General features: G+C 36.4%; 1 protein-coding gene across 1 annotated transcript in view; it reads right to left on the bottom strand.

The window, feature by feature from the left end:
* CUNH1orf141 (chromosome unknown C1orf141 homolog) overlaps positions 1-21,583 on the bottom strand; it is a 37,821-nt gene extending 16,238 nt beyond the window's left edge. Inside the window, exons 1-3 of the mRNA XM_045899076.2 lie at positions 21,499-21,583; positions 17,831-17,988; positions 4,853-4,965 (exon numbers count right to left, since the gene is read on the bottom strand). Of these exons, the coding sequence (XP_045755032.1) occupies positions 4,853-4,965; positions 17,831-17,988; positions 21,499-21,573 (346 nt within the window). The 5' untranslated portion in view covers positions 21,574-21,583. The remainder of the gene's footprint in view (positions 1-4,852; positions 4,966-17,830; positions 17,989-21,498) is intronic.
* Between the last annotated feature and the right edge of the window lie 2,748 nt (positions 21,584-24,331).

Below are 24,331 nucleotides of genomic sequence, written 5' to 3'. Positions count from 1 at the left end.
GGTAGTTGCTGTGGACTGAATGTGTTCCTCCCAAAATTTATATGTTGAAGCTCTAATCCTCAGTGTGATGGTATTTGGAGGTGAGGCCTTTGGGAGGTAATGAGGTTAGATGAGGTAATGTGAGTGAAGTCCCTGTGATGGGATTAATGCCCTTCCAAGAAAAGACATGAAAGAGATAATCTCTCTCTCCACCATGTAAGGATACAGGCAAGAAAACAGCTGTCTGCAAACCAGGTAGAGCACTCTAGCCAGAACCTAACCATACTGGCACCCTGATCTCAATCTTCCAGCCTCCAGAATTGTGAAAAATAAATATTTGTGGTTTAAACCACCCAATCTATAGTAATTTGTTAGAGCAGCCCAAACTGACTAAGAGAGAAATTGGCACTGAGAAATGGGGTGCTGCTGTAACAAAAAAATAGGGAAGTGGCTTTGGAACTGGGTAATGAGTAGAAGCTGGAAGAGTTTTGAGGTACATAGTAGAAAAGCCCAGTATTTCCATGAAGGGATTTTAAAGGGGATTCTGATGAGAATTCTCTAAGATTTTTCCATCTTCTTAGAGAATACATAATCATGTACAGAAATGTTGATAGACATATGGATGGTAAAAGCTATTCTGATGAGGTCTCATAGGAATTAGAAAAATATTGTTAAACAATGGAGAAAAGGCTTTCCTCATTATAAAGGGACAAAGAACTTGGCTGAATTATGTTTGCATTCTAGTGTTTTGTGAAAGGTAGAACTTAGGAGTGGTGAAACTGGATATTTAGCTGAAATTTCTTAGCAAAGAATTTTGCATCAGGAGGAATCATACCTTGAGTCTCACCAATGTCTGATTAAGATAGTATTCAGATAAGACTCTGGATTTTAACAATAACCTACAAAGTCAGATGTCAGTAAAATAATTGAAGTGTTATAAGATCCTTTTATTGTCCAGAATGAGGGTAATACTAGATTTTAAAAGGCTGCATAGGGTAATCATTTACTATATGCTGGCTAACTGAACATAATTTAAAAATAATAATAATCGGGATGCCTGGGTGGTTCAGTCAGTTGGGCAACTGCCTTCGGTTCAGGTCATGATCCCAGGATCCTGGGATCGAGTCCTGCATTGGGCTCCACGCTCAGTGGGGAGCCTGCTTCTCCCTCTGCCTTCTGATCCCCCTGCTTGTACTCTCTCTCTCTCCAACAAATAAATAAAATCTTTTAAAAAAATAAAAATAAATAAATAAATAAAAATTAAAAAATAATAAAATTTTAAAAATTTAAAAAAGAATAGAAACAGAGTATATAACTCCCAAATTAATAAAGGGGAAAAGTGAAACTTAAGAAATTCAATCCTAGAGAAAACATGAGAAGATAGGGAAAAAAGTATAGAATTAAAAGGGCAAATAAAGAACAAAATAAGATGGTAAAATTAAATCTAAAGTAATTACATTAATTACATTAAGTAATTACATTACTGTAATTACATTAAGTATAAATGGACTAAGTGTTCCATTTCATTTCAAAGACAAAGATTACCACAGTAGATTTTTAAATTTAATATTATGATATTTACAAGAAATAAATCTAGATTACAATGTTATAAGAAGATAATAAAATGATGGAAAAAGATATACCATGTAATGGTAGCCAAAAGAAAGCTGGCAACTACAGTAATATTGGATAGTAAGACAAATCGCTTTACAATGAAAAAGGGTTCAATTCACTAGAAACATAATAATTTTAAATTTTATGTAATTGATAACATTGCCTAAACTATATGAAAAATGTATAAAGCAAAATTTGACGCTACAAGGAAAAATACAAGTCTGAAATTTCTCACTAACTGACAGAGGAGCAAACAGAAAAATCAATAAGGATATGAAAAAGTTGAAAAATATAGGGAACAAATTTGACCTAAAAGACATATACAGAACAGTGTAGTCAACTACTGTAGGATATACATTATTTTCAAGCACATACAGAGCATTTACAACAATTAACCATATATTGAGTGATAACACACATTAACTAATTACAGAGGACTGATACCATATGGAGTGTATCCTCAAACAACCATGTAATTGTGCTAAAAAGCTATAGTCAAAAGATAATTAGAAAAGCTGCAAATAGGGATGCCTAGATGGCTCAGTCAGTTAAGTGCCTGCCTTCAGCTCAGGTCATGATCCAAGGATCCTGGGATCGAGTCCCCCATCAGGCTCCCTGCTCAGCGGGAAGCCTGCTTCTCCCTCTGCCTGCTGCTCTCCCTGCTTGTGCTTGCTCTCTCTGACAAATAAATAAAATCTTTAAAAAAAGAAAAGAAAAGAAAAGAAAAGAAAAACCTCAAATATTTTGAGTGGAGACATATACTTCTAAATAACCAAAGGGTCAGAGAAAAAAAACATAGTGGAAAATAGAAAATATCCATGATATTCTTGGAGAACAAAGTTGGAAGACTTGCTCTACCAGATTCAATGGTTATTTTAAGCTACATAAATTAATGTGGTATGGTATTTATGATAAATAGACAAATAATGAAATAGAATAAGATCCCCAGAGCAAAGAGCCCAGAGCATTAGGGAAAGAATAGCCTTTTAAAGTACATGCTGAGATAACTATATCCACATGAAAAAATTAAATTTGACCCTTGCCTCACTCAAAATTTAATTACAGGTAGACTTCAGGCCTAAATGTAAAAAGAAGAACTGAGGTCTTTTATAAAATAAATAGAAGGTCTTCATGACCACAAAGTAGGGAAACATTTCTTAAATATGGAACAAAAAGAAGTAACCAAATGGAGAAAGATTTGGTATATTTGACTTTATTAAAGCCAAAGAATTTCTGTTCATCAAAAAGACACCATAGAGTGAAAAAAAGAAGGAAAAAAAAAAAGAGAGAGAAAAGGGAAGATACTCACGATACATAAAACCAACAAAAAACTAGTGACCAAAATATATAAAGAAATCAATGAGAAAAAGACAAAAACCTATTTTTAAAATGATCTAAGGGGCATGTGGGTGGCTCAGTCACTTAAGCATCTGACTCTGGGTCTGGTCATGATCTGAGGATCCTGGGATCGAGTTCCACATCAAGCCCCGCTTTGGGCTCTGCACTCAGTGGGGAGTCTGCTTCTCTCTCTCCCTCTGCCCCTCCCCCCCCATGTTCTCTCTCTCTCTCAAATAAATAAATAAAATCTTTAAAATAAAATAAAATGAGCTAAAGCTCAGATAATTTCCAAAAGTGTAAGTTTAATTGATCAATAGTCTTACGAAAAAGTTCTCAAACTTAATGGTAATCATGGAAATGCAAATTAAAACATAATCATATATTATTATGTACACTAAAATAAAAATCAGGCAATTCTGAATGTTACCAAGAAAGCAGAACAAAAAGAACTCTCACAAATCTGATGGGAGCACAAATTGGTACAAATACTTTGGAAAGTTTGCCAGTATTTATTAGAGTTGAAGATAAGTATATTTGGCAATATAAATCCTGGATATGTACTTTCAAGCAACTTATACGTATGCAGTAGGATGCATAAACAAGAATGTTCATTCAGCATTGTAATGGCTGACAAACCAAAAACCCAAAATTTCAACAGTAGAATAGATAAATTGTGATATACAGTTGATCCTTGAACAACATAGGTTTGAACTACATGAGTCCATTTACACATAGATTTTTTTGATACAGTACAGTACTGTAAATGTATTTTCTCTTCCTTATGATTTTCTTAATATTTTTTCTTTAGTTTGTTTTATTACAAGAATATAGCATATAATACATATGTAAAATATATGTTTATGTTATTGGAAAGGCTTCTGGTCAACAGTAGGCTATTAAGTTTTGGGGGAATCAAAAGTTATTTGTGGATTTTTGACTGTGCAGTGGAGTCAGTGCTCCTAACCCCCATGTTGTTCAAGGGTCAACTGTATACTATTTTAATGATGGAGAAGATAAATTAAGAGGAGAGACTGAAGAGTGATACAGCAGGAAAACAAGAGATATGGGTTCCAAAATCCCAAAGAGGAGAGTTTTAAGAAGGAGGGAGTGATCAACCAACTATATTCGTATTGAGAAGTGGAAGAAAATGAAACCAGAGAAATATTATTTGTACTTAGCAATGGAGATCATTGGTACTCTTGATCAGAGTAGCTTCAGTAGAATGGTGGAGGCAGAAACCAGACTGGAGTTGTCTGAAGTTTGAACAAAATTTGAGGAAGTAGAGAGAGTGTATGTAAACAAGTCCTTTGAGAATTTAGATGATGAAGTGTTTCAGAGAAATGAGGCAATATGGGGTAATGTGGAGTCAAGGAGCCTCAGTTAAAGGGGTCAATGAGAATGATTCAGTCGAATGGTTCTTTGATAATCCCAGATAAAGAAATGTAAAGGCAACACAAAACTCTAAAATTCTCTGAAGATCTGCAGTGCTAGTTCCTAGCTTACAGATTCCTTAAGTTTCAAAGAAAGTTCCTTTACAGTTTCTATAAAGTAAGTTTTTATTAAGCAAGATGTCCATACTTAATTGATTTCTTTTTTTAACAGTAACAAGAAAACTCTTAGGGTTGACCTGAAAGGAAACTCAGATATCTTCTTTCTAGAAAAATAAACATAAAAATATATTCTTAATTTGTGACTTGTATAAATTGTCCATTCTGATATTCTCTTAGGAAATTCTTCTTTCTGGCTCACTGAAATCTTTCACACTGCAGTTATAAGCCCTATACTTTCAAGCAATTTCTTTCAACAGAGACATCAAATCATAAAGAACTTTTAAGATACACATTAATAAATAATAAAGTATATAATAAAAGCACTCATTAATACATTAAAGGAGAAGTAAATATGTTACACAGAGCATTACCTATTAACTTGCTTTCTTGATTTTTTATATTTGTTGGTACAAAGTGTGGTCTTAAATTGAACTTTTCAAAATCACTCTCTCTAGGTTCAGGTTCATCTTTGAAGAAGACATATCTAGGAAAAATAAAATTAATCTAAATTAGAATATTCAGAGGGTGCCTGGGTGGCTCAGATGGTTAAGGTCTGCCTTCGGCTCAGGTCATGATCCCAGGGTCCTGGGATCGAGTCCCACATCGGGCTCCCTGCTCAGCGGGGAGCCTGCTTGTCCCTCATCCTCTTTCTCTCTCTCTCTCTGTCTCTTATGAATAAATAAATAAAATCTTTAAAAAGAAAAAGAATATTCAGAAAAATCTATGAAACTAATCTAAAAAATAAATTTGGAGAAATGTGGTTAAGTCCCAGTTATATAGATTAGATGTTGTATTAATAATATTACAATACAAAATGTAAAAGGATGGGACTAAGCCAGAGCTGAAAATATTAGTGATAATCACTTGAAGTAAAGACAGATAGGAAGCTGCTATTGTCATAGGATGGAGGGCACTCTAGGAAACTATAGTTCATAAGCTGATTAACCCTTTAAAAATATGCTGGAAATTCATTAAATGAGCTACTGGGAACATTGTCAGATCTGAGTTAAGTCATGGAACACAGAGTTATGGTCAGTTCAGATACCAAAATAGTAGACCAGATAGGATAATAGTGTTTATTTATTATAAAGGAAATTTTCTCCACTAAATCCTTTAACTGACTATTGATGGTATGTAATACAGTTAATGAAGTAATAAATAATAAATAATAATAAAGTATTACATAATTCATATTTCTGACCACTAAATGCTGGAATAACCCATGATTCAGTCATCCAACCTCAGACATTCACCTTCAGTTGATATCTAATCTCACATCTTTACATATTATCTATAGACTGATGTCTCCCAGGTTTATAATTATAATTTATAATTTATAATCTCTCAAACTCTTCCCTGAGCTCCAGATTTATATATCCAACTGCTACATGACTTCTGCAGTTAGGTATATTGTAGGCATCTCAAACTTAACACATTCAAAACCAAATCCTTTTGCTTCCTTCCCAATCTGTTCCTCTTTGAGGCTCCCCCAGCTCCATTCAACCAGAGGCTTAGGCCAAAAACTTGACAATATCTTTGATTTCTCATTCCCCATTCCCAACTGTTGCCCAATCTCACCAGATCTTTCTTTGAAACACATCCCAAATCCAGCTACTTCTTTCCTTGTGACTTCTACCCTAGTCCAAGACACCTTCATCTCCCATCTGAGTTACTTCCATGGGTTTCTCGCCTTCTGTTTCTCTCTGCTATTACTCATCCCCTACAGTCTATTGCCAGTGCAACCATGGTGGCACCCATAAAATATAAATGTGATTGGCATTTCCCTCCAATTGTTTCCTACTAGACTCAACTAAGGTTCAAAATTCTCACTCCAAGACAGAAACTGTCTCCCCATTGCTCATGTTTCTAAGTAGAGGAATTTCCATTGAATGCCCCTCCAGGGCTCTCTCTGTGCATCAAACCCCCACCTCCACGTGGAAGCAGTGAATTTTCCAGCTCTTTGGTTTAACGAGAAAGGAACTTGAGCTCCCACTTAAGGACTTTGGCATTTGCTCTTCCCTCTGTCTATAATATTCTTTCCCCGGCTAGTGCCAAGGGTTACTTCCTTAAGTTATAAGAGAGAATTTTGTTAAGACTCTACTCAAATTTCCATCTCTCCAGAAAGGTCTTTTCTGTCCCCTTCTCTATCTAAAATAGTAATCACTATCAATCTTAATTCCTTTAATTTACTATATTTTTCTTCATAGTATTTATCACTAGTGGATTTATATTATATATTCATTTGTTCATTTAGTTTAATATCTGTCTCCCCACCTTATCCTAAAACATAAATTGAGGGCAGAGTTTGTTTTGTTCACTGTTGAATACCCAGCACCTAGAACAGTGACTGGCACATAGTACATGTGTAATAAATGTGCTGAGTGCACAAATTGTTCTGGTAAATTTTTATTAAACTTTCTTATCATCTTATAATTTCCAATGAGATTTTAGTTTATTCTCTTCGGGTTTTTCAGTAAACAATCATTTAATCTTCATAACATAATTTATCTGTTCTTATCCAAACATTTATATTTTTGTCTTATGTTCTTATTTAATCACTGGCAAGCACTTCTAGAATAGTGCAGTATAGTGAGAATGGGCATCCTTCTGCTTCTAATTTAAATGGGAATGTGTCACGTGTTCCAACCTAAGGATGATGTTGGCTATATAGTCTTGTTAAGGAGATCATTTTTTTAGCCTTATCTTATTAAGTCATTTTTCAAATACATTTGCAGAATATATAGAGGTGTTTGGATATGAATTTCCTTATGGTGAACTAAAGAGCGTGGACTTTGGATTTGGATCTTACTTTGCATCTTGACTCTATGTGAACTTCTCCAGAATATTGATATCCTCTGAATCTCAGTCTTTCACAGGCCAAATGCAGGTAATAGCTACCTTATAGGGTTAGTATAAGAATTTTGTAAAATAAGGTTTAGAAAGTGCTCAGCAAATATTTGTGACATAGTAAGAGGTCAATGTCAAGTACTTTTTATTATTCCTGAAATTTACTCCACTTAGTTATAGTAGAGTAATATTTATTTAATATAGTGTTAGATTCTACTTTGTTAATACAGTAAGTTATTGAAAGGCACTTAGCCTGGTATTTTAGAGTGATGACCAGATGATTTTTTAGCCACGGCTGAGTAAAAAGGAAAAATAAACAGTCTGTATTCTACAAAGGCCCACCAATATTTGGAGTTAGACATTCCCTTCTTCTCCCAAGTAGCAGAAAACTGTAATGGGATAGGTGGGCATATCAGAATTATGTCATTGACCTCATAGAATCAGCTGTGACTTTTCCTTCTCTTTTCAGTGTCGAAGGGAGCAGGGATGCTTAGGGTTTCCTAAGGAATCACTTATAAAGCCTTGGCATTTGCTCTTCCCTCTGTCTGTAATATTCTGCCATCTCATTCCTCAGCTGCACACCCGATAGCACACTTGCTGATTTGCCCTATGTCTAGCTATATAAAAACAAATTTGGAGGGTAGAGTGGGGAGGAGAAATCAGAGTACACTGCCTCCCATTGTTTGGTATGGCAAGGATGCTTGAGTTTCTGAGGGGGAAAATGTACATTGTGGTTGTTACTGGGCTTAGGCCATTTTACTGGTTCCCCACTCAGATTGCTGACTGCCAACCTAGTGATCCTTAGCAAAAGAGGTTGTGATATATACAGGAGAGTGTAAGAGTTGAGGGTGAATTTGAAGAGGTGTGGCTGAAGGAGGCTCTCCTTCATTAGCGAACTGGTCTTTCTGAGGCACTGTTACCATGCATCGTTAAAGAGTTAGGCTCTTTTTTGTCTTCTCCTTCGTCTTGCAACTGTAAGGATTGCAATTTCTTGAGGGCAAGCACTATGTCAAATATAGAAATTCTGAGGCTCCTCTTCCCTTGGGACAAACACCACCTCTCATGCCAACACCAAATGCCTAACACTTACTACATAAGCACACAGGAAAAGCTTTTCTTCTTTTTCAATTGAGATATATTTGATCTACATTGTATTTGTTTTATGTGTACAACATAATTATTTGATATATGTATATATTGTGAAATAATCACCACAATAAGTCTCGTTAATATTCATTACCATATTACATAGTTACAAACTTTTCTTTCTTATGATGAGAACTTTTAAGATCTACTCCCTTAGCAACTTTCAAATATGCGATGCAATATTGTTGACTATAGTCACCATGCTGTACATTACATCCTCAGGACTTATTTATCTTATAAACTGGAAGTTTCTATCTTATGACCATCTTCACCCATTTCACTAGGAAGGCTCTTTTTGTTTTTGTTTTGTTTTGTTTTGTTTCCTTAAGATTTTTTTTATTTATTTGCGAGAGAGACAATGAGAGACAGAGAGCATGAGAGGGAGGAGGGTCAGACGGAGAAGCAGACTCCCTGCTGAGCAGGGAGCCCGATGTGGGACTCGATCCCGGGACTCCAGGATCATGACCTGAGCCGAAGACAGTCGCTTAACCAACTGAGCCACCCAGGTGCCCCCATAGGAAGGCTCTTTTTGACTAGAGTTGGCTGGAAGATGACAAATGAGAAAGAAGATGGTAGCAGTAGCTAGGTAAGTAAGAAGCACTGTCCTTTCCTTCTCCCTCCTCTCTTACTCCCATACAGGGGTGGGGGTGGGGGGTGTGGTGCTGGTAAATATTTAATAACCTTTTGTCCAAGTGTAGTTCCAACATGAATGTTGATTGACATTTTCATTTACCTTAATGAATAACATGAAAGTGAAACAATAAAGACATATGTTGGAACTTCACTCATTCATCAATGACATAAGCTACTTTTTTTTGCTGAGCCAGACAATAATTTTTGAATTCTAAAATATATCCTCAATTTTGTGTGCTATTCAGAGTATGATGGCTACTGGCAAGACAAACATTTAAGTTTAATCTTCATGAACATTTTTCTTCCCCACTTTCTTAAATCTAGACAAATAACAAATCAAGCCCCCTGTTTGTAGTGTTTGCCAATTTCTATGGTGTAAATACACCCATGGTTGATTTCAAGTGATTTCAGTGATGGGACATCACTGAATGAGGATTTGAAAAGAAATGTGTATTAACATGATATTATATAATAGTTCCACCATATGGATACAATAGATGTAAATGATTTCAATCACAGATGATAGTAAAAAATGGTAAAATAATTAGAAAGGGATGAGTTTTGAGTATTTGTTTTTATTATGTCATTGAATTTTTAGCTTACATAGTTTAATTTTTAATAATAACTTAACCATCTCATAAAATTCCTGAAAATTCAACAGTCAGTTCTAACAAATTGGTAGGAGCTGGCTCCAGCACAACACTTTTCCCATACCAGAAGCACAAAAGATTATAGGAAGGAAGAAGGGGATGTGTGCTAGGAAGACTACACCCACCTCCGATTCACTGGCCATACTCCTCTTCCACCTCAGCTCCCGCAGTGTCAATAGACTGGCTAGACAGGGGAAGGGGAAGCCTCAACTGGCATCTGGGATCAAAATACTAAATTGGACAGACTTTTAATAACCAAAAGTGATCAGAGTGAAATTGGAGAAATATAAGACTGTTTTATGTTATGTGTTCCTGAGTTGAGAATAGGCAAATGAAACAATTAAGCTAATATTTTATTTTAGGTTTTAAAAAATCTATATTTGTAAGTGAAATTCAACAATGGTTTTATGTTCTTGTGGTCAGACATGAGGATCAAAGACATCTTTTAAAAAAGGACTGAAACTATTCCATTTTTGTCTATGCTCAGAAACCATTTAAATACTTCTTTGAAACTCCGAAGAAACTGACCTCTGACACAACTTCAAGATGGTAGTTTTGTAAAAGATTGTTATTTGACTATTTCTCAAAATTTTCTAGTTATTTATTTATGTTTTCATTTTCTTGTTGAGACTATTTCCCCATTTATACTTTCCCAGATTATTCATTATTACACCTGTGTTTCAAAGCAAAGTACTCATTATAATTATTTTAATTTCTTCTATATTCATAGTTGTAGCTCCTTCCTCATTACTAATATTGTGCCTTTATTTTGCCTATTTTTTCTCTTCAATTTCTCAAATTATGGTCATTTTAACATTCTTTTGGGAGGTGTTAGACATGCCAATTTTGTAAAATACTTTTAAAGGTCCCGTATGCTTATGAGAGGGTCAAAACTTGGTGGAAGTACTAGGAAATGATGGGGTTTTTATTTTTATTCTTTTTGTCTTTCAATTAATGCACACTTAACATGATTTATAAGAAATAAATTGAACCAAATGCTAGATATTTGGTTTATAAGATTAATTATACACAAACTCTGTCCTCAAGTGATCATGATTTTCTTTTCTAGTTTACAATGTCTCTTGTCATATTGTTTTACTTCTTTTAAAAAACTTTATTATAGGGATTAATTTTGTGAATTTAGTTGAGGAATAACCTAAATTATAGATCCTGCTACCTAGAAACAGATAGGCTTATAGGGTAGAAAAATGGGTATATACAGAGTTCTTCTAAGCCTGCAGGGACCTGGATAAGGGTGTTCTTTTACTCACTGAATAATGAGTCCAAAGTATGTTTACCACTCAGTTTGCAAAAGAAGAGCGGGGAAGGGTGTCACAGTTTGTCATTCTACCTCCAAGCTTCTTTCCTCAAAATAGGTGGGAAGAACTGTGAAAGGTCTGAGATTTGACCCTACTTACAAGCTAACAAGTTAACCTATTACAGTTTCATCTATGCTTGTGAAGAAGTAGACTCCTGGGTCAGGGACAAAAGCCTAATTATTGCTCACAGTGATAGGACTAGCATTTTCTGCACCAGTTCTTTGAGCCCCAGTTCCACAGGGCAACAAGCAGAGGGCCAGATGATTCCTGCACACACAGTGGGTAACCTGAGCTTATGGAACCCAAATCTTTTATAATGGAAGGCAGCTATGCTCACCACTATACCACTGACGCGAAATCTTTTATAATGGACAGTAACATGTCTGCTCTTGCTCAGAGAAAATCACTATCTCTTTTTTTTTTTATTTAAAGATTTTTATGTATTTATTTGAGAGAGAGAATGAGAGAGAGAGAGAGCATGAAAGCGGGAGAGGGTCAGAGGGAGCAGCAGACTCCCCGCCGAGCAGGGAGCCTAATGTGGGGCTCGATCCCGGGACTCCAGGATCATGACCTGAGCCGAAGGCAGTTGCTTAACCAACTGAGCCACCCAGGCACCCCAAAAGCACTATCTCTTTCAAGGCTCTTTGTTATACAAAAATCCTTGAGATAGGAACAAAGGCATCCAGTGCCTCTGCTCACAAGATGTACAGAAATACAAGAGATCCATGGAGAATTTTTTCCAACAGCAGAGAAGGAATGGGAGGCTAAGAACCTAGGAATAAAAATTGATTTCCTAGCACTAGGTTCTCACACAATATGAAGAATGAAGCCTGGATTATAAATTTGGTGGGTTAATTCACTAGCATAAAATCATAAGTCGGTTTTCTGTAAATTGTATTGGTTTTGAGCTGCTTATATATATTTTTAATTCATCCCTTTCTCCCTCCCCCTTTTTTGGTCTTATATTTAGGAAAATTCCATGTGAAATTATATCCTGTTGTAGTTGAGTTAAGGGAATATAGGTAAGGGCCTTGATTTTGTACTGCATGGGCTAGAGTTAAAGGAACGTTGCTGCACATCCATGGAATGAATGTGAAATGGCAATGGCACATAAAAGGAAGAAACCCAAGAGAAGGGCACAGCTCAGATGGAAGCATGGGGGTTGCTCTAAAAGCTCCTCTTCCCAACTGGAAATCTCTTATGGATAACTTCCCTGATAATGCTTTGGAATGTTTTCTTGTTTTTACAGAACAGCCACTGTGAGTTGGAAGTCCAGAGCTTTCATTCTGATGCCGTGGGATAATTCCAAATACATTTTTGTGTCATAAAGACTTCCAATTTGGATCTTTATTTTAATTATATTACATTTTAATTTGGATAAAATAGTTCTCCAGGTAAATTCCTCAGAGAGAATACATAGGCAGATTACCTTCTACAGTTTTTCATACCCTAAAATTTGTCTCTCTTTTGTTCTCATAAATAAATGACAGTTGAAAAAAATAAAAATTTTTTTTTAAATGATAATTCATCCAAGTAGAGGATTCTTGGATTGCCATTCTATTCAAAAGTTGAAAATGGGGTGCCTGGGTGGCTCAGTTGGTTAAGCGACTGCCTTCGGCTCAGGTCATGATCCTGGAGTCCCTGGATGGAGTCCTGCATCGGGCTCCCTGCTTGGCAGGGAGCCTGCTTCTCCCTCTGACCCTCCCCCCTCTCATGTGCTCTCTGTCTCTCTCATTCTCTCTGTCTCAAATAAATAAATAAAATCTTTAAAAAAAAAAAGTTGAAAATGGTTTATTATTTTCTAGCCTCAGAGATGCAGATGAGACGTATGAAACTCATTTGCTTTCCTTTCCTTTGTAATTAACCAATTTTTTTCTACCTTTGGAATTAAATAAATAATCAAATAATTTTACTGTAAGTCTAGCACTTGGTAACCCTTTTGATCTGAAAATTCAAGTATGTCTTCAAAAAAGGGGCATTCTTTCCCTAATATTTCTTTATTTCCTTACCATGTTTCTTAGTTTCCTGATTTATGTATTAAGGATATATTTACAGGTCAAATATCCTGATTGTGCCTCTATTTGACCTTCTAGATTAGCAATCCAGTTTTCATCTGTATTCTATTTCTATCCTACTCAATTTTTTATTTAGAAATATATATATATATTTAAGATTTATTTATTTGAGAGAGAGAGAACAGAGGGAGGGGCAGAGGGAGAGGAAGAGAGAATCCTCATCAGACTGTGCTGAGTAGAGCCTGACACAGAGCTCGATCTCACGACCATGAGATCACCACCTGAGCCCAAACCAAGGGTTGGACGTTTAACTGACTGCGCCACCTAGGAGCCCCAGAAATATTTTTTAAATCTCTTTTTACTTTAGAAATATTTTTAAATCCCTTCACTTATTTTTAAATCCCTGATTATGTGTCCTTAAGATACATATTTTCGGGGCGCCTGGGTGGCTCAGTCATTACGTGCCTTCAGCTCAGGTCATGGTCCCAGGGTCCTAGGATCGAGCCCTGCATCGGGCTCCCTGCTCCGCGGGAGGCCTGCTTCTCCCTCTCCCACTCCCCCTGCTTGTGTTCCCTCTCTCGCTGTGTCTCTCTGTCACATAAATAAATAAAATCTTTAAAAAAAAAAAGATACATATTTTCTTAAGTTCTCTTCTGTTTCTTCCATAATCTGCCTTATTAGGAGTCACCTGTTCTGATTGTTTTTGTCTCCCTCCTTCATATGAGTGACCTGTGATTTCTCTTTGGCCTCTCATTTCAGTGAATGTAGGTTCCTCAGCACCTATAAAAGTCAGGCTATTTGAAACTCAGGTAATATCAGTCAGGGAGAAATAAGATTCTTTTGCCATGTATTAGCCACAAACAAGCTGTTATAAGAGGGTGACTGAGGGAGGGACAAATGAAGAGGCTTCTAGAAATGTTTCTCAAATTTCTAGCTGTATATTAGAATCATCTAGGGTGCTTTGATGCCCAGACTTTTCCCCAATAGTTAAATCATGATCTCTAGGCAGGGCTCAGCATATTTTCCAAAAGCTCTCAAGTGGGCAGTCACTGTTGAGAAGCCCTGCTCTAGAACATCAGGTTTCTCCGGGTATGAGCAGTAAGTAGGAGTCCTCTTCCAGCTACAGAGAAGAGGAATGTTCAGCGCAGTAGTGAAGCTCTCCCCACAGAGAGCTAGAGTTGAGGCTGTTACCTTCCCAGAATCCTCATGGGGCCTTGAAAGAGCCTGTGCCCACATAACTGAGAAATGGTGTGGGCAGTAGCAAGCGAGGCATGAATCTCTTTTTCCACTCACATAAAAGTTTCTCTCTTCTCTATCCTTACAGTTCCCACCCCACCCCAGCCTACTTACCTGTAAGTCCTACTTTACCTAAGATTCTAGAAATAATTGCCATATGTAAACATGACTTGTGTATCTCATTAGTATCTTATTTTTAATGATTGGAATACATGATTGTATATTTCAAAAATACAGCTTATATTTGTATTAGCTGGGTTTTGTTTTTGTTTTTTTTGAGTGCCTACTGTATGTTGGAGAATTTTAAACTCTTCACATATTTTAGTCCATTTAACTCACACAACAACCCTATGGACTACATACTATTAATATCCACAGGATAATGATGAGGAGACGAGGAGACTGAGGCACAAAGAGAGACTGAGGCACAAAGAGGTTATATAACTTGTCCAAAGTCACAACTAGTAGGAAGTAAAGCTAAGTACAAACCTGGCAACTGGCCTATAAACATCATTCTCTTCATCTCTATTCCAGGCTAATGTCACACAAAATATTAAACTAAAGGAACAAGGAATTTGGCCAGTTAAATTTCACTATAGGCTGCAAGTGAATGCTCTATTCATGTTTAATTATCTTTTTTACATGCAAGTTTATCCTATTGTCATAAAACTATTCCTAAAAGGAATATTCTTTTGACAGGTCTCAGTGTAGATTTATTTTTAGGAAAATAATTCTTCTAATGAGAAGCCCCTATTAATCTGTTAATCTAAAGAAAAAATATTCTTTTTTTGTTGTAACCTCAGTATTCTTGTAATTTTCGGTGACAACTTAAATACTTTTAATCTGTCTCTTCGCCTCTAACTTGTTTTCTATTTCTTACCACTTTATAAGTGGTAAAATTGCCATTTTCAGCTGATAATCCAGTACTAAATGCTTAGGTAATAGAGAAATCACTTTGTCTCTCCTTTAAAAATTCTTTATCCAGGTAATTTTTTAGTTTTATTTAATTTTAAAAATTTTTTTAATTTAAATTCAATAAATTCACATATAACACATTATTTGTTTCAGGGGTACAGGTCCAGCTAATTTTTTTTTTAAGATTTTGTTTATTTATTTGACAGAGAGAGAGAGAGAACAAGTAGGCAGAGAGGCAGGCAGAGGGAGAGGGAGAAGCAGGCTCCTCGCTGAGCAGGGAGCCTGATGTGGGGCTCGATCCCAGGACCCTGGGATCATGACCTGAGCCGAAGGCAGCAGCTTAACCGACTGAGCCACCCAGGTGCCCCTCCAGCTAATTTTTTAAAGGGATTTTTGCTAAAATGAGTATGATTCTTTTGTAAAACATCCAATTATGAAAAGTTGTAGAGAAGAGTAAGTTTGGTGTTTACTGAGAAATCTTAGAGAATTTTTATACAGATTAATCAAGAGATATTTTTAATATTTTATCAATTCCCATTTATCCAAGAAAAATACAGAAATCCTGAACTAATAATAACATGGAAAACATGTCTCTGGGAGTAAGTGAGAAAGAAGCCCTAAGAATTTGAATGGTTCTCAATCTCAGCTTTATGTAAGAATCATCTGGGGAATCTTGAGAATAGTAATGCCTGGGCTTCACTCCAAACTAATTAAAGTAGAATCCAATTATTTTAAAGCTCCCCAGGTAATACTAATGTGCAGATGGGTTGAAAACTACTACTCTGAAAGCAAAGCTCAGCTACAAATAAACCTGGACAGATTTCACCAATTAGGTGACCACAGCGCCAGATTGAGAGTTGCTATGATATTCATCAAACCATGGAAAAAAATGGAACGAACAGATGTTGGTGCTGGGCAGCAAGATTAGAGAAGCACATAAGCTTATGTGAGCTTATTTGAGCAGAGACTCAAAGGATGGTCCCTGGACCAGCAACACCAGCATTACCTGGAGACTTACTAGACATGCAAATGATCACGCCCCAGCCAGACCTACTGAATCAAAAACTCTGCAGGTGCAGCCCAGCAATCTGTGTTTTAAGGAGCCCTCCATGTTTGAGACCCACTGGGCTAGAGCAGTGCATCTCTATCATTAGTGTTCACAGGAATCACCTAGGGGATCTTGTTAATTGCAGCTTCTGTCTGGGAGAGGGTCAGACATTCTGCATTTCCAACAAGTTCTGGGGTGATAGGGTGCTGCTAGATGGAAGACCACCCTTTGAATAGCAAAGGGGCTAAAGGTCAAAAATGAAAGAAGCCTGCAGTGACCAGAAAGTCACTGGTCCAGGTGGGAGCAGTTATGACATAAAGTTTAGGCTAAGCTGAGAACTGTGTGAATTAGATCTGACATCTTGGCTCACTGTAGGAGCTAGGTTTGCAAGCATTGGTGGAGACTGGTATCCTAAATTATAATTACCATAACTTATAAGACCAGGAACTGCATCTCAAGATATGGAGGAACTGAATCTATCCAATATAACCAATGAAACCAGGCTATCATTGTTGATATGAGAAACTTTCAGCCTCATGCTCTGTTATTTAAGCAATCATTTTGTTATAGCTGAAGAAGATTCACTGCAAGAATGGGTTGCTTCCTGGAAGAAGAATGCCCCCTTCCTGAATACCCCACAGACATCTAAAACTTAATACATCCAAAATAAAACTCAGCTCTTCTCACTCTAATCCTCTAATCCACCCCAATCTGCTTTGCATCATATGTTCTCCTAAGTACAAAGTGTCATAATGCAGCTAGTTACCGAGCCTGGAAGATGCAAGTCATTCTATGTTCAGAACAGGGTGGTGGTGATACTGAGCACAGGTTCTGAAATCGGACTGCTAGAATTTAAATCCAGCTTGGACCACATATCTGTGTGACCTTGGGCAAGTTATTTAACCTCACTGAGATGGGCTTTTCATCTGTAAAACTGCACTGAACGCACTGAATGGTCACACAGAAAAAATGAGGTAAGAATCTCATTCTTAAGTCCCCCCTCCCACCACCACCAATGTACGACTGAAATTCTATTAATTCTACATTTTATTATTTCTTTTGTCTGGATTCTCCTCTACATTTCTGATGCCTAGAAAAATTATATAGCATAATGCACATACAGAATGCCAGTGAAAAACCAAGTATGACATATTCAGGCTACCCTTTGTAAGTACACAGAGAAACTGACTTACTTGATTTCTAGATGGACTTCTTTTGGAGTCTATTGGTCTAAAGTTTGAAATAAATCCTGACATTAATTTGAGGCAATGTAATAGAATTCAAGACAAGTCTTTCTTTAAAAATTCAGAATTGTAATTAGTACCTAATTACCATCTGTAATAGTAAGATATTTTAATAAATATTTTATAAACGATGAATATTCAGAATGCTGATCAAGTATGTTGTAACTCATAAGCACTATGAAACATACCTGTGTTTGACAAAGCTTACATTTAATACAGATTACGTAATCTAAGAAAAATCTACAGTAATGCTTTAAAACTCCAAACTGAAAGTCTGAGGTAGTTAGGATGGTTACCTTTTTGCTTTTTTAATTCTGTATGAATTATCTTCTGTGATCCTGGGTACTTTCTTAGATATGGATGGAACAATGGCCTCTTCAAATTCTAAGTGAAAGTCAAACGTCAGGGGTGTAACCGAAGTATTTTTCTTTCCTTGACTCTGAAGGCTGTTTTTCTGCAGGAAAGCCAAAGTACAACATTGTGAAAAAATGAGCACTTTTCATATAGGGAAAATCCTGTGTGGAAAGGAATGAAATTAGTCTCACTTTATGCACACACACAGAATTTATGTGCTAGTCAATAATGGAGAAATATTACAGATTGAAAACTAGGGGCCTTGTGTACCAACATTTTTTAGGCTGTTGCTGTGTGTCCTGAGCTGCTCTTTTCCCATTCATGAAATGAAGGAAATTTGGACTAGATGATCATGAAGGCTCCCTCGTAATTCTAAAATTTAGAATTGAAGAACGACCTATAAATTAAGCAAAGACAATCCTCATACATAGAGTTATTGGAAGGAGAGCAACACGGTCTCCAACCTGCTGCTCTCACTGTCCCCAGGAACATGGTGAATCACTCCAACATTGGTCTAGTTGCATGAGCCAGAAATAGAGTTAAGAAAGCAATCAAAAGACTTTGTTCAAATATTTATAGAGATGGCCAAAGAAAGAAAAGGATATAGCTTAACGAGTTAGTTAAGGAGCCAAAAATCTTTTCTAAAAAAATCTTTCAGCACTGCACAAAGGAATAAAGTGATGAAAAATGTGAAAGCAAGTCAAAGGATAAGAACTTCTGTTTCTGCCAATGAAGGATTAAGCACTACAGGAATTGCCCACCTGCTGTAAATAACTAGAAAACCGGACAAAACATAGGAAAACAACTGTAATCAGGCATTAGAAAGTAGGCGGGGGTGGGGTGGTGTGGGGGAACCATAATCCCCAGGAAAAGGGAAACAAATGAGGTAAATCCCACAATAGCTCAGCCTACTTATTGGAGGCAGTTTCCACACTGAGATGCAAGGGAGGGGGACTCACTTCAAACCCTGGGCCTTAACCTTGTTGACTTTAAGAGACAGAAATTGCACCAACAATTACATTCTTGGGCATTCACCCCAGAGAAATGAAAACTTATGTTCACACAAAAACCTGTACACAAATATTCAGAGCAGCTCTCTTTAATCTTTTTTTTAAAGCAGCTTTATTTTTAAAAGCAAAATACTGAAAACAACCCAAATATCCTTCAATGGGGAAGTGGTTGAAACTCTGTACATCCATATAATGGCATACCACTCAGCAATAAAATTTATATATTATTTATAATAATAAAGCTATTGATTCATGCAAAAACTTAGATGAGCCTCAAGGGCATTATGGCTTGTTCACAAGCAGGGGTAGTGGGAGAGGGAGAAGCAGGCTCCCTATTGAGCAGGGAGCCCTATGTGGGGCTCGATCCCAGGACCCAGGGATCATGACCTGAGCCAAAGGCAGATGCTTAACCAACGGGACCATTCAGGCGCCCCTCTTTAAGTATAATTTTTATATATATCTATATGTTGCTTATTTCCAAAAGTATATTTTAATTTTATACTTTAAAAAATAAGAAAGTTTTGGGCGCCTGGGTGGCTCAGATGGTTAAGTGTCTGCCTTCGGCTCAGGTCATGATCTCAGGGTCCTGGTATCAAGTCCCGCATCGGGCTCCCTGCTCCCTGCTTCTCCCTCTGCCTTTCTCTCTCGCTCTCTCATGAATAAAAAAAAAAAAAAAAAAAAAACAACTTAAAAAAAAATAAGAAAGTTTTAAATTTTGATTATATATACTTTCAAAAGAATTTCCAGAGAATTCTCTCTCAGTAACACATAAAGTAGGCATAGTAACACAAAATCAGAAAATACATTGAAATGCTTTGCACAAAGGAAACTCAGTAAAAGGTAAGAATTATTATGACTAATCACGTATAAAAGGGAATTCCAGGACAAATTAAATAGATTTAGCTCTGATTATATTTTCTAAAGTACATTTCATTTTAAACAAAAAATTAAAATGGAATGAACTTGGGGTACTTAAGTCCAATATGGTTGCTTTAGTAAGTTACTCCTGGTTTGCTATTTCAAAATTTGGGTAACGATAACAGAATGAATTTACTGTTTTTTCCAATATTTCCCTACTTTATTTTCTGAATAAAAGGAGACAATTATGGGCAAAAAAGAAAATCAAGTTATTATTCAAGCATCAGAATTTTCATTTTCAGGTTCACAAATATGTTCAGTCACTTTAGAGCTCCTCTCTGTGCTATTTTCCTTGATTTCTTGGACTCTATGCTCTTTATGCCTCATTTACCCACATTGTTATATTATTTTGCAAGTTTTTGTGTAACCAAATTAAATTGCTCATATGTGCTAAGAATCTGGTTTTTTTCCTTAAAGATTTTATTTATTTGTCAGAGAGAGAGAGAGAGAGAGCACAAGCAGGAGGAAGGGCAGGCAGAGGGAGAAGCAGGCTCCCCAATAAGCAAGGAGCCCCATGCGGGACTCCATCCCAGAACCCTGGGATTATGACCTGAGCTGAAGGCAGACGCCCAACCGACTGTTCCCCCTCTTGCTGTGTCTCTCTCTGTCAAATAAATAAATAAAATCTTAAAAAAAAAAACCCATATTCTTTTTTTTAAGATTTATTTATTTATTTGGGAGAGAGAGAGAGAGAGAGAGAGCGCACATAAGGGGGGAGGGGCAGGGGCAGAGGCAGAGGGAGAGGGGAAGCCGACTCCCACTGAGCAGGAAGCCAGATGCAGGGCTCCATCCATGACTGGGGGGTCATGACCTGAGCTGAAACCAAGAGTCTGACGCTCCATCAACTGAGCTACCCAGGCTCCCCAAAAACTATATTCTTTATTAATATTTTATATTGAATTTTATAAAAGTCTCACCTTTTTTACTTTAATTTTTATGACCTTTATTTTTAATTTGGGTAACTATACCAAATATTTTCTTCCTTTTAATAAACCAATTAAATAAATTTTTATATGTTTAAAATATTAGAACTACGGTAGTCACATTTACTATTTGACTGCCTATTTGATTTTTTTATCTTAATCACTTTAGATACATATAACCTAATGTAATATGGCAGCTATCCAATAGCCAAAATATGGAAAGAGCCCAAATGTCCATCAACTGATGAATGGATACTTTAAGAAACAAAACAGATGAACGTAGGGGAAGGGAAGGAAAAAAAAAATTAGAGGAAAACAGGGAGGCAAACCATAAGAGACTCTTAACTTTAGGGAACAAACTGAGGGGTGCTGGAGGGGAGGTGGTTGGGGGGATGGCGTAACTGGGTGATGGACATCAAAGAGGGCACTTGTAATGAGCATTGGGTGTTATATGCAACTGATGAATCACTGAACTGTACCCTGAAACTAATGATACACTATATGTTAACTAACCTGAATTTAAATAAAATCTTGAAAGAAAAAAATAATGGCAGCTATCCAGAAATTACCTTGTATATCTAATTAATTCTTTATAGTATACGCTTACATGGACTACTTTTTGAACTAATATTATTTGCTTTTTACAAATCAGTTTATATTTCCATATTAATGCATCATTAACTAAAAAGTAAAAATCATTCACATTTGAAATGATTAAATTTTAATGATTAAATTTAATTTTAGCTTTCATTTACAAACCTTCGCTCTTCTGGCCAAGAGTATCTTTGCCTGTTCATCCAGAATATCGAACTTCTCTAAGACTTTTTCTGCCATTTTCAGTCAGTAAACTCCTATTTAAAAAGGAGAAAAGAAAAGAAATCTCCAAAACAATTAAAATTTAAACATATAATTTGATTATTTAGGCATAAGAGACCCACATTTACATTACTGTTTGGGGTACAAAAGAGAACTGTATAGATCATGGAATCAATCATGGGATTATTAGAGGTATCCAAGTTTTTTTTAGATAGAAGGTCACATGATCAGAATTCCCAGATGTGTGTGGACCTTAGGAATGTTTAAATGTATGATGTGACTCATACTTGAAGAAAGGGCATATGGCTTGATTCATACCTATTTTCTTTTTGTTGTGATATAATTTTAATGAAAGTAAATGTGAAGAGTTCACATTTGTATAATTAATTGCATTCAAATTAAATTGATCAATGATCCTAGACTGTTAATACAGCACTTAGAAAGCGGCCAAGCTGGTTGAGTCCTATTGCCCTAATAACTCAAATTCTCTAGTCAATTAATATTGCTGAAAATTACATCTGAGGTCAGGCAGTCCATATTAGGCTTGGGAGCCTGAATGTTAGACATCAGGACATAAAGCACCTTTTCAATGCACTACAAGTAGCTAGGAGCAGAGTAGAGGCAAATATCAGAATATTAACCCCAAGGTCCCTCTAGATTTTTGCTCAGTGAATTGAATGTGCTCCAGTGGCATTTAAATATAAACATGGTATGGTTCACAGAAAGTATTGAATTCATCAATATTTCCAAGGAACATCAATGTCAACACAAAGGTTCTTTCTAGCTCAAAAATATCTATGCTATTTCTCTCATATTGTATATTATTCAATCAGGATCTCCCAAAACAATAATGCATGAAAAGACAAGGATTAAGGATTCTATGCCAGAAGCTCACATTATTTAATACTTGGTTTCTTTTAGCAGTCTTTTCTACTCTTGGACTCTTCTGGGCCATGTGGCTGCAGGCAGATTGTTTGCCTTGTTACAAACCATATAACCTGAAGTTGCAGACTGGAGAGGGGATATGTAGGCAAGGGTGTTAGCACAATTATGAATACCTCAGACTTTCTGGGTCTCCTATTGAAGAGTACAGGACAGATTTTAGAAGAGAATATAGATTATCTAGACACTGTGTGTTGTCTTTTCTAAGCCAGGAACCAGTCCTCTCATACATACTAAAAACAACTAAAGGAATTTTAGTTTCTGTTTTTTTCCTTAAGCATAATATGAGTCCAGGGGGGTGGAGAAGACTCCCATATTTCTCACCAAAATTTCTTTAATTGGGGACAAAGATTTCATTTTCTCAATAAGGGATAGAAAGGCAAATAACTGTAAAAACCAGAATATTGAAGTGAATGGGTTTCCCAGTTTGAGGAAGGGATAAATTACACAAGGGACAACTGAGGCACAAAGCTTACTTGTGAGAGGGAACAGAAAGCAGGTCTTTTTAAAGGATAAGATGTCCTGCACCTCTCATTTGTCACACATCTTCAACATCACATCAGACATTTTAGGATGCACCATATCATCACATTTTACACACACACACACACACACATACACAGAGCTGTAATTTGAAGGAATTGTTTTTTATTTAAAATTATTTTTCTATAGTAAATTACTTAGCCATGATATGATTTCTAGCAAATCACTGTGCATATCATAAGGTTTTCTTGAAGTGAGAAAACCTAAGCAACAAATTATTTTTAAATGTCAATGACAGTTTTATGAATACTAAATTTGACTGTTAATGAAACTGACAGAATGTTATTAATTTTAGTTTTGTAGTTTTATTTTGTAGTTCATATTTTGAAGCCTATACTTTTTTTCAGTTTGCAAATGTTTTCATAGGTCTTTGGCAGTGTGCCAGTGGTTTCTAATGGATAAATGGCCATGGGACAAAGTGGAGGTGAGGAAACACTACAGACTAACTTGCTTGATTTCATCATTATACCAAGGGTACCAAGGGCTTAGCTGTATCTCTTCAAACAAACACTGACAGCAAAGCAACATCGGGCAGGTCTACTACAATGGTGTATCCGAACTGCTGTGCATAAACTAAAAACTAATCCTTTAATGCAAAGTACTCTATTACATGTTCTTCAATATGACTTTCTGTGTTTCAGTCCTTTCTTGATTCAATTTTTTTCATTTTAATGTCTACTTTAAACCAGCATATTGATTTCATACTTCTACTTCATACTTCTATTTCTATGAGCACATATTCTACTTCTAAGCATATATTATTATCAGATGGTAAACATTTAATTGTTCATTTCTTCATTTGGCTACTTAACTGTATTACATGAGTGATATTGTGCTAGGCATTCCATCAAATCTACTGAGGAAGTTGGCACCTGGCACACATTATCTTCTGAGCAAGGCAGATGGGCTCCCCTCTATCACTAAGAAAACAGAGGCCATCAGTCTTCTAGGTGGCTTAGTCGGTTAAATTGGCTCAGGTCATGATCTCAAGGGTTGTGAGATCAAGCCTTATGTGGGCTCCATGCTCAGCAGTTTCTGCTTGAGATTCTCTCCCTCTGCTCCTCCCCCTCGCCCTGCTTGCAAGCACCCCCCTCTCTCTCTAAAATAATAAAATAAATAAAATCTTAAAAAAAAAAGAAAGAAAACAGAGACCATCAAGTAAGAACTTCTTCAACTTCTCTCTCTCATGCCAAAGTCTTATCCGCATCTATTCCCATCTCACTTGTATTTTAATTTTAATGGAAGTGTTGCCTCTCCCATCCATAGTTAATCCCTCCCAGGGTACTCTAGA

This window comes from Mirounga angustirostris, unplaced genomic scaffold (assembly GCF_029215605.1).
Source record: "Mirounga angustirostris isolate CCGP_5_RB_7025 unplaced genomic scaffold, mMirAng1.0.hap1 SCAF_4, whole genome shotgun sequence".
Lineage (NCBI taxonomy): Eukaryota > Metazoa > Chordata > Mammalia > Carnivora > Phocidae > Mirounga > Mirounga angustirostris.
This window is presented reverse-complemented; position numbering and strand designations above follow the sequence as displayed.